General features: G+C 59.8%; 1 protein-coding gene across 1 annotated transcript in view; it reads left to right on the top strand.

The window, feature by feature from the left end:
• The window catches only part of AJAP1 (adherens junctions associated protein 1), a 62,225-nt gene that overhangs the window by 1,180 nt on the left and 50,303 nt on the right, over positions 1–10,742 (top strand). Inside the window, exon 2 of the mRNA XM_049618208.1 lies at positions 6,515–7,329. Coding sequence (XP_049474165.1) covers positions 6,515–7,329 — 815 coding nt within the window. The remainder of the gene's footprint in view (positions 1–6,514; positions 7,330–10,742) is intronic.

Below are 10,742 nucleotides of genomic sequence, written 5' to 3'. Positions count from 1 at the left end.
CCCCCCCGAGCACCCCCACCCCGGGGGAGGAGCCACCATGCGGACGGTCGAGGGACTAGAGCCTCCATGGCTGTGGGTCATGGAGGTTTCGTTTGCTTTACTTTTCTTAGTGTGTCCCCGGTCCCACGGGTCTGGGATTGTTGGGACCCTAAGTCCCTGAGTCCTGGACTCGGGGTCCAGGTGTGATGCCAGCTTGCTGTGTGGGGCTCTTGTTGGCCTCATGCGGGTGCTGAGTGCTGCCCCCTGCCCCGCCCCCTGCTGAGTGGGCAGGATGGACGCACCAGCCCTGGCCCACCCAGGGTGGGACCCAGGAGTCTGACTGAGGAGCGGACCCACTCCAGTGGGGGGAGGGCGCTCAGGGACCCCAGAATCGTGCAGCTGGCGCCCCTGCTCTGGGGTGGGCCGGTAGCCAGACCCTTGGTGTCGTTCCCAAGGTTTCTATCCCAAGCGAATGAATGGTTCCTACACTGCTCCTTCCCGTGAATCAAGTATCATGTGTGTGCCTGACATCCTTGGGGCCACTGAGGACGAAAGCCTTGTAGGCGCCCCAGCGCACCTTTCCTGAAAGAGAGGGACGCTCTTAATCGTAGTAAGTCACGGGGTAGAGTGAGCGAGGGGTGGGTCTGACAGGACAGTAATGACATCAGGTGGGGAAGCCATTCAAGTGAGTCACGGCTCCCCTTTTCTTTCATTAGGAAAATTGAACCAGCGACTGCCTTCCAGAAGAAAGTGCGAGCTCTCTTCCGGAGCTGAGGCGGGGGTGTCCTGCCCCGAGTGGGGGTGCGGGAGGGTGGGTCTCTGCCCCCGGAGTCTGGCGGGAGGCGCTGCACCTGTTGGCGGTTGGGGCACAAGTGCGAAGGGGAAAGAGGGGCAGCCTGCTGGCCCCCTCTGTGCGGGGCCGTCGTGCCAGAGAACTTGGAGCCACAGGGGTCGAGAAACCTAATCCACACTGGGCCCCAGGGTCTCGCCCCCCACCAAAGCCACGTTTCCCTGCCTGGCGGAGCTCACGTCCTCCAGAACAGCATGATCAGAGGAAGGCCATGCTCCTTTGTGGGTGCTCCCACCCTGAGACCCCACCCCCACCCCCAGGTGGACTTCCCTTCACCCGGGGAGCCCCTGCCGAGGCCCCTTCACCCCCGGCGTGACCCCCACATCCAGACCTGCCCTGGTCCTGCCCTGCTTTGTTGGTGGTTTGCGTTTGCAAGAACCTTGCGGATTTTCAGAAACTGAAGAACAAAGCAGATAGAAGCTCTGTGTTCTCTGCTCCCAGACTCCCCTCTGCTTCACTGTCACGTCACCACGGGGCACGTGTCCTCACCGTACCGTCCGAGAAGCCTGCACTTTCTCCGGACTTCCCTAGCTTTTCGCCGACTTCCTCTTTCTCCTCCAGGATCCCACTCAGGGCAGCGCCCGGCACTTAGGTAGTCAGGTCTCCTTGGGCTCCTCTTGGTGGTGACGGTTTTTCAGACTTCCCCGGTGTTTGATGACCTTGGCTGCATGGAGGAGGACGGGCCAGGTATCCTGCCGGATGGATGTCCCTCATCGGGATTCGTGTGGTGGTTTTCTCGTGGTCGGGTGGGAGGAGGGGCAGTGCCCTCCCCACCACGTCACGTCAGGAGTGCCTGATGTCAGCATGACTCGCCACCGTGCAGATGACCTTGACACTGGCCATGGCCCTGGGTGCCAGGTGTCTCCACTGAAAAGTGACTTCCCTCCCCTTTCCATGGGCTAATTTTGGGAAGCAGGTCACTAAGCACAGCACACACTTTTGGGGGACACCCGCTTCTTGTAAACTCTTCAAAAGTCACCCGTTTCATAGCCGGAGGAAACGGAAGGGGACCCAGCTAAGGAAGTCACCATCCCAAACATCTGTGAACCAACCTCTCCATCAGACAGAATCACTGACTGTGGCTGGCGCCCCAGACCAGCTGATGACAAGCCCTTGAGTGGACACTCTGGGGGCAGGGGTGACCCTTGGTAATGTAGTGCTGGGATTGTGGTGGGGGGGGGGGGGGGCTTGTCACTGACTGTGGCGAGATTCCCAGGCAGCCCGTGGGCCACGTGGTCCCTGGGCCCCTGCGTGATTCTTCAGCCCAACCCGGAGTCTCAGCGCCCCGGGGCTCTTGCCTGTCAGAGGCAGTTCCCGCCAGCCCCCTGGGGACAAGTGTGACCTTAACCACAAGACAAGTCTTTGTCTCCCTTAATCGACAGTGGTTTCTTCTGTGAAGAAAACACACAGAAGCCAGCAAATTCAATCTCAAGCCCTTGAATCGTATGAACCTGTTCTTAGGGAAAAAAAAAGGTTTCAATAAAAATGTAAAAGGGGGAAAAGCCAGAAAAGCTACAATCCAGAAAATAAAGGTGGATGGAGCCGCAGCTCTGATGGGGACGCAGCCGGCTGGAGGTGGGGGAGCTCGCCCTTCAGAGTTGGGGCTGGGGTGCGGCCCTGCGTGGGCCGTGGGGCTCAGAGGGGCCGGGCAGCCGGGCGCTCAGAGGAGGCCAGGACCCCGCGAGGACCGTGCACAAGCCTGAAAGGTCTCGAATGCACACTGTGCACCATGCCGGCAGCTCCCCCATCCGGACCCTGCCCCCACCAGCTGCCACCCCTCCCCCCCCTCAGCGGGCAGGGCCTGAGGGCAGAGTGGGATGCCCACCCCAGGCTGGTCCCTCCACCCTTGGACGCAGCAACGTGATTTACATGCCCCAAACTCAGTGGTTTTCACGTATCCACAAGGTTGTGCAGCCATCAGCACTATTCCTTCCAGAACATTCTTAACACCCTTAAGAGAAACCCTACAACCATTAGCAGTCACCGCCCCCCACCCCCTGCTCCCGGCGACCAGGAATCTACTCTCTGTCTCTGGATTCACCGATTCTGGGCATTGGGTAGGAGTAGAAGCAAACGACGTATCTGACATGACCAGCTGCTTCTTCCCCCCGTGACCTGGGCGGGCTCCGTCCACACTGCAGGGTGTATCTGCCTGCTTTCCTTTTTCAGGCTGAAGAGCATCCCCTGGGCTGGGGGTGGGGGGGTGTCACACTGTCCATGCGCCTGGTGGACACTCGGGTCGTTTCTGCTTCCTGCTATGGTGAATGACGCTGCCCTGAACGCGCGTGTGCACGTGTTTGTGTGCACTTGTGTTTATCCCCAAGAGGGGAAGGTGCAGGGTCGGCAGGTAACTGAGGCTTTGCGGAACCTCCCAACCGCGTGCAAGAGCGCCCGTCTCCCACACCCTTCCGTGGCAGGAGGCCTGGACCTGTCGTGGCACCGGTAGCCGCCCCCGTGGATGCAGAGCGGGGGGCATGTTCCCAAGGGGCCTGCGGATGCCCTGGACGTCTGCACTGTGGCCTGGCCTCCTTGGTGTTTCCCGTGGCGGCTCTGACGGCCGCTGGTGGTGGTGGCAGCCACAGGCCTCCCTCCTGCACGTGGGAGGGGCACTCAGCCGCCGTGGATAGTGGCCGACGGCCCTCCGCCTGCGGCCTCGCAGCCCTGTGCCGGACAGCGTCGGAGGGCAGAGCGCTCCTGGGTCCAGGCCCGCTGGAAGGATGGAGAGGGGTCCCGTGCTGCACCTCGTGTGGCGGGACCCCCTGACGCCGGGGCACAGCAGCAGCGTCCCAGGAAGTGCCCCATGTGTGGCTCAGGACCGTGGAAGTCCGGACGGCACATGTGGGCCGGCCGGCTCTAGTGACAGAGCAGAGGGCCTGGGACCTTTAACCCCTGTAGGGAGACCTCGGGTCCCTGCAGGCCACAGAATCTGCCCCTGACCTCCCTGTGGGAGGGGCTCTCTCTGTCCCCGACCCCGGCCCGGTGTCTCCCGGCTGCCGGGGTGAAGAGGAGCGTCTGTGTGTCCCGACTCATCCACCTGTCCTCCTAATGTCCCCTCTCTGGACAAATCCACTGCTTCCAGAAGGAAGAACCTGGACTCGAAGAGGAGAAACAAAGCGAGTTCCCTGCCATTGCCGTCGCTGGGTTTCTCTGCATAACAGCTGGGTGGCGTGGAAATGAGGGGGTTTCTATGGTAACCAATTACAGCTCATGATTGGTGAAAAATGACAGAAATATCCCGTGTGTGAAGTGATGCTGGGACAGGCCAGCAGGCACGGGCTTGGGTGCTGTGGTCTTAATTTCCTGGGGCGGCGTTTCTCCGGGTCTTGACGGCTCACGGCTTCTTCCGTGGCTGCTCTTTACTGCGCCTGCTTGCAGGGGCCTGGTGAGGCCTGGGTGTGTCTGCTGAGGCCTGCTGAGGCCTGTGGAGGTCTGATGGTACCTGGCATTGCCTGGTGGGACCTGAGGGGACTGATGTTGCCTGGTGAGGGCTGGAGGGGCCTGGCCTTACTTGGTGATGGCTGGAAGGGGCTGGTGGAACCTGGTGGGGGCTGTGAGGGCTGGAAGGGCCTGGTGGTGCCTGGTGAGGCCCTCCGGGCCGAGGCGCCGCTCTTGCTTGACGAAGGGCCCCATGTCCCTGGCGGCTGGACTCCCATCCAGATGTGCAGAGTGGCGGGAGAACCGGGGGGTCTGAGGCATCGATCCTTACTGAGTCACCTGTGGCCACAGAGGAGCTGTGTTACTCTGTGCGTGGGGGTGTCTCACACTGACCTAAATTTCCGCGCACAGTGACAGTGGCCCTGGTCCCTGCGCGGAGCTTGGCTGGCTGTGCAGAGAAATTGCACGCGGGCAGAAACTCGGTGCGGAGGCATTAGCATAATGAGCAAACTCTAATTTCTGCAGCAAAGCACCTTCATTCTGATTAAAATACTGGGGCCTTTTTATTTGGGGATCAGTCCTCTTTGGTAATTAGCGCTCATTAATACAAGTTCCTTTCAACGTCCTGATGACAGGCAGGGAGCTGCACGTGCCTGAGTGCACACGAGAGAGGAGGCGGCCCCAGGCACGTGGGGTGAGTGCAGAGCGGGGCGGGTTGGGGGGGGGGAGCTCACACAGACACAGGCCCACACGCCCGCCGACATGTGCGGACCCCACACTGGCCGCACACGTGCACACACGCACACATACGTGACAGATGGGTACACAGACACCCCCATAGACTCACACTCGTGCACACCTGCTGACACACTCACACCCCCAGGTATATCCGGGCCCCACATCAGCCCTCACACACACCGATATGGCGTCCTGAGGCACACTCCGTGCACACTCACATGCACACGTGACTCACTCACACACAGCCTCCTGCTCACTCACTCATTTATTCCCTTTTAAAGTCACGCAAACCCTCATGGAGAAAAACCGTGAGCTGTTTCTTCTACGGGGCTGGTCTTGAGCAGCTTTTCCTGCTGGCGGCTTAGCACACCGGACGCCCTCGCCGCCCCCGCCCACAGCGGTCACTCAACTTCTGGAGCCGTGTCAGAGTTTGCACGTGAGGCTGGCGACAAGTACTGACTTTGAATGGCACCTGTGCCTGGCCCTCAATTGTCTGAGCCGGTGGGGGAGGGGGCATGGGCCCGGGGCCCCCAGGCCCTCCGCGTGCCTGTCGCTGTGCTCTGGGTGCTCACCTGACGCCCGTGCCCCCACCTGGCTTCACCGTCCCCGCAGCCCCGTCCGCCGTCCCCGGTGGCGTGGGGTGTGCCCTTCCCACAGCCTTCCTGGCGCTCAGGGGGTGGGCACTGGGGTTTCAAAGGGTCCCTGTGCTGAAGATAAATAGGGGAAGCCGAGATGTCACCAGAATGGCACTTGGGCCGAGTCGGTGCATCGATAAACTTCCAGCTTATCCACAGCAGATCTCATTTTTTCTGACCGAATCCAGAAATAAGTTTTCCCAGCGTACAGCCTCCGAGACCACAGGCTGCTTTAAGACACGCACATTTGCCTGCGATGGGGTGGGGGGGGGGGGGGGGGGGGGGGACCCCGGGGCGGGGGGGGGGGGGGGGGGGGGGGGGGGGGGGTCGCGGACCACGGTGCCGGTTAGGGGCTCAGTACGTGCTGGGCCTCCGTGCCCCCTGTGAACTCCCGTGAGCCCCCCTGGCTCATCCCCACCACGAGCGCCCCTGTCCCCAGGCCTCAGGAGGGGCAGGATGTGTGCTCAGAGACACCCGCCCCGGGCCTGTAACTTGCGTGACCCGAGGGGCAGACCGAGCCCCCAGCGCTGCCATTCTCCTACCTCGCGCCCCTCCGTGTCTCCGTTTTAATCTGGGCAAAAACCAAGTGGGGAACGGGCGGTCTTTGAGGTCATCTTGCCAGCTGAGCTGGGGGTTTTGAGCCTCCCTTTCTTTGCGCGGTCGCGGCCGGCCGGCCGCGTGGGCTGCACGCTCCCGGGTAGACAGGTGCGGTGCAGGCGGGGCAGCCAAATCCCGGGAGCAGGCGCGTGGCGGCCGAGCCTCTAAGATGCCGCTCGAGAGATGGCCCTTGAGCAGGGCTGCGGAGTCCCCGGACGGAGCGTTTCGGTTTCCCTCTTGCGGTTAGGGTCAGCGCTCTTTCCCCGTCGTGGTGGGGGCGGAGGGACGGCCAGCAGAGCCCCGAGCCCCCCGCTGACACTGCTCTCTCTTTTCCACGCAGTTCCATGTGCATCCGCTGGCCGGGCTGCTCCATAGGAAGCCATGCGTGGATACTTATAGCCATGTTTCAGCTCGCCATGGATCTGCCCTCGTGTGAGTCCCTGGGCCCGGGCCCCGACTTCCGGCTGCTGCCCCGGCCACCGCAGCGGCCGCCCCGGCTGTGGAGTTTGAAGAGCGGACAGGCGGCGCGCATCCCCGTGCCCGTGTGGAGCCCGCGCCCGGCCCGCGTGGAGCGCAGCCACGGCCAGATGCCCAGCCCGCGCGCCAAACGGGCGCACAGACCCAGGGACCAGGTGGCCGCCCTGGTGCCCAGAGGCGGGCTCGCCAAGCCTCCAGCCGCGGCCGGATCCAGCCCTTCCCTCGGCTCCTCCTCCGCCGCGGCCCCGTCGCCCACGGCGGGTGGCGGGGCCGGCACGGACCAGCAGGCCCTCCTGCGGAGGGGGAAAAGGCACGTGCAGGGGGCCGGCTTCAACGGCTTTGACTTCCGGGGCAGCAGGCCCACCACCGAGACGGAGTTCATCGCCTGGGGACCCACGGGGGAGGAGGAGGCCCCGGAGTCCAACACATTTCCAGGCCTTTACGGCCCCACCACGGCTTCCATCTCACAGACACGGAAGACGACCGTGGCCATCGCCACCACCGCCGCCACGGCCACCACGGCCACCTCCATGATGCTGCAGACTAAGGGGGCCACCGAGCCCCTGGGCCCGAGGAATAGGATCCCGGCTGGGGCTAGCACAACGGAGCCTTCCACCAGTCCCAGCAAAGACAATGGCGAAGATGTCAAGCCCCCAAGAATTCTGGGGGAGACCTCAGGTACAGCCACCTCTTTTCTGGTTGGGGCTCGGTCCGGGGTGGGTAGGGAGGAGGGCACCCCGGGGGTGTGGCTTCCGAGGGATGCCCCCCTCGGCCTGGGTGACACGACTTGGCGGGACTCCCCATCTCTGAGCAGCAGAACCGAAAACAATGGCAGCGTTGACAGTCAGGTGGCAGCCTTGGGGACGGAGGGGGCATGCGTGTCCGTGGACTTGTGTGTCCTGCAAAGAAGGGTTGTCCTGTAGCCACGCTGTTCCGGCTGGTCGAAGGGGGACGGTAGAGGGTCTCTCCTTAGTGGTGGCCCCGAAGGATCGTTGTGCCTTCCTTGCCTGTGTTAAGGGCATCCAAACCCTGCCAGGCACAGAGCCACATCTTCCCCAATGGCAGAGGACCTGACTTCCGGGCCAGCCTGGGGGTGAGATGCGGGCACACTTGCTGATGGGATCGGGGACATTTGGAGTCTTCAAAAACCCTCAAGGGTGCAGCCCTGTGGAGGGGTGGCTGCGAGACTGGCCCGGAGTTAGGGATCACTTTAAACAGCAGAAGAGATTGAGGTCAGGTGTAAGGAAGGTCTTCCTGCGGTATCCGCTGAGGTCCTGCACACTGATTCGGGTTGGGGAGCATCTTTTCCCTGGAGACGGCTTAGCAGGTGTCTGGGGGATGGGGGTCAGGAGGCACGGCTCTGGTTCTCCTGCCTCCGTTTACCCTCAGTGCATATGGACGGTTACCATTTCTTGGCCTTCAAGTATCTACCGCAGCGTGGTTTTGTTTTTCGTTCTCCTCCTGTGCCTCCTCTTCCAGTTGCTTCTAAAGGCATAGCCCTTGAGAACCTCCCAGGCCACAGCTTGTCCACAGGGTCAGACATGCACTCAGCTTCCTGGCCCGCTGAGGGAGAGTGCAGAGTCCGGGACCCTGTGTTCCTACCTGCCTCCAGCTCCCTCTGCCTCTGTGGGGGCCATGGCCCCACACCCACCGGGACCAGGGTGTTCACAGGTCACATCTGCCCACACACCTCCTGGGCCAACGGTGGTACTTTTTGGTTCATAAAACAGGATGCAAACTGCAGGGTGTCAGCACGAAGGGGTGAGGGTGATGTGGCCTCCTCCAGGCCCCCGTTTCTTTGCCTCTCCACATCCTAAGTGCTTGGGCTCCGCAGGCCCCACGCAGGCACTCTCAGGACCCAGGGGGCAGAAGGGTATCGCTCCTCGGGGTCCGTCGGCAGCATCGGTGGTTTTCCTGTAGCCCTGGCCTTGGTCGGGAGTTGCACAGGTTTTCACGGAGTGGGTGGCTTTTGTTCCCTGACCTACTTCCTGCCTTCACCTGGTCGAGAGAACTGCAAGTTTTATTCTGAGCAATTCTTTCCTAGAGAGCAACGTATCTATGAAAGCAGGAGACCCATCTCCGTCTCAAAGCCAGGGGCCGGGGCCGGGCCCCGGGGACGCAGGCTGTGGGCTCAGAGCACTGCGGGACAAGGTCTGCAGGCTGTCACAGGCCATCTCCTGGGCTGCCTTTGCCCAGTCACTACAGACATGCAGCCCGCAGTTCGTCATGTCTGTGCTGGGCGCCCAAAAGCAGTTTACAAAGCATTTGTTTTTACCTCAGTAGATTCACAAGCCATCCTCATAACAGAAGGCGGTGCTGCCTGCGTTTACTTACGTCACTTACCGCAGAGGCACGGCTGAGAACACGTGTTGCCATTGATTCCAAATTACATTTGTTACCACTAAAAGTTAAATGCTCGGGACAGCATCAGAAGGCTCACCAAATTAATTCACAGTACACTGGATGTTACTAATCCAAATCGACAGATGCTTATCTTGGAAAAGATTTATGGTTCTTCATAATATAATCTGGTGCTAGATTAATTTGTTTAGCAAAACAGATTTCAAGGGAGGGGGAATATGTGTGTTTGCTTTTAGTGCAGAGAAATGTGAATTCTGGGAAGTGATGCAGGATGCTGAGAAGGGGTGCCAGCGGCCTCAGCATCCCAGCCAAACAAAGCAAGACAGGAAGTGCTGAGGTGATGCCTCGAACTGGGTGTGTTACAGCCCAGCTGGTCCTGTGTAAGTGGCCCAAGGCCAGGCACGGAGAGCCCAGGCGGGAACCCTGTGAATCCCCTTGTCCTGGCAGGCACCAGATGTGGGCCTGGGCTCCTGACTCTTTGTGGAACATGACAGCTGCTCGCGCTTCTCAGGAAGAATTCAGGCTGCAAGGGTGGTCTTGGGGGTCCCAGAGCTGTGGCCCGGGAGACTGTGCGTGCCGTGCACAATTAGCGATATGTGCGTCCAGACCTCAGATCGCCCATGAATCTGGGCTTTGCTGCATGGAGCTGTGTGACCGTGGGGGAAGTTCTCGTCTCTCTTGGCAGCATTTTCTTCACCAGGAAAATTGAAGTTTAGAAACATCTCTTCCAAATGATTGTCATGAGATTCAGTGCATCAACACCAAGCACAAACTCAGAACCCTGCCCACACTCCAGGTGTTTCTATACCCAGCAAGAGTACCTCCAAGGAGAAGCTGGCAAGTGTCAAGGGCAAACAGGCTGCCAGGGACATGGGGATCTTCTCATCTCAGACACTCCCAGCTCTGCCCACTCACTGCTCAGGGTATTACAATGGGGAGAATTAAGGTTTGGAGAAGCGATGTGAAGAATTTGTCAGGTCAGTTCCGTTGGCCCAAGGGGCGTCTTTGGAATCAGGTTTGGGGGAGTTGTGAGTTTTTCTTTTTGCTTCTGTAGAGAGATGTTTAGAAAGGGAAAGTTACATTTGCCTGCCTATCCAGAATATAGATATCGGTGGGCATAGAACAGCAGATGGCTGGAGATTTGGGGCACTCTGAAATCCCTCAGGAGCTAACATTACATAGAATGGCATCGTCAAACAGTCCCTCTCCCGGGATCACCCTGTAAGTGAAGAGAGTGGGAAGCCTCTCCTAGGTTTAGCATAGGGAGTAAGAGCGTCTGCCTTCAAATTCCTGGCTTCATCTCCAGTTAGGTGTGTGAACTCGGGCAACTTGCTTATCTTCTCTGTACCTCAGTGGGAATTATAGAATTAGCCATCTTATAATGTTATAAAGGTTAAGTGAGATAGTGTATGCCAGGTGGTCAGTACTTGGCATATGGTAGTTGCTCATTACATGTATGTTGCTGTTATATGATGGTGATAATGATGGTGGTGATGGTGATGATGGTGATGATGGTGATGATGATGATGATGATGATGGTCATGGTGTTGATGGTCCTAGTGGTGGTGATGATGGTGATGATAATGATGATGATGGTGGTAATGATGGTGATGATGATGATGATGGTGGTGATGATGGTGATGATGATGATGGTGGTGATGATGGTGATGATGATAGTGGTGGTGATGATGGTGGTGTTGGTGATGATGATAGTGGTGATGATGGTGATG

Source organism: Panthera uncia (assembly GCF_023721935.1).
Source record: "Panthera uncia isolate 11264 chromosome C1 unlocalized genomic scaffold, Puncia_PCG_1.0 HiC_scaffold_4, whole genome shotgun sequence".
In the NCBI taxonomy this organism is placed as follows: domain Eukaryota; kingdom Metazoa; phylum Chordata; class Mammalia; order Carnivora; family Felidae; genus Panthera; species Panthera uncia.
The sequence above is the reverse complement of the archived record's forward strand: the minus strand, read 5'-3'. Positions and strand labels throughout refer to the sequence as shown.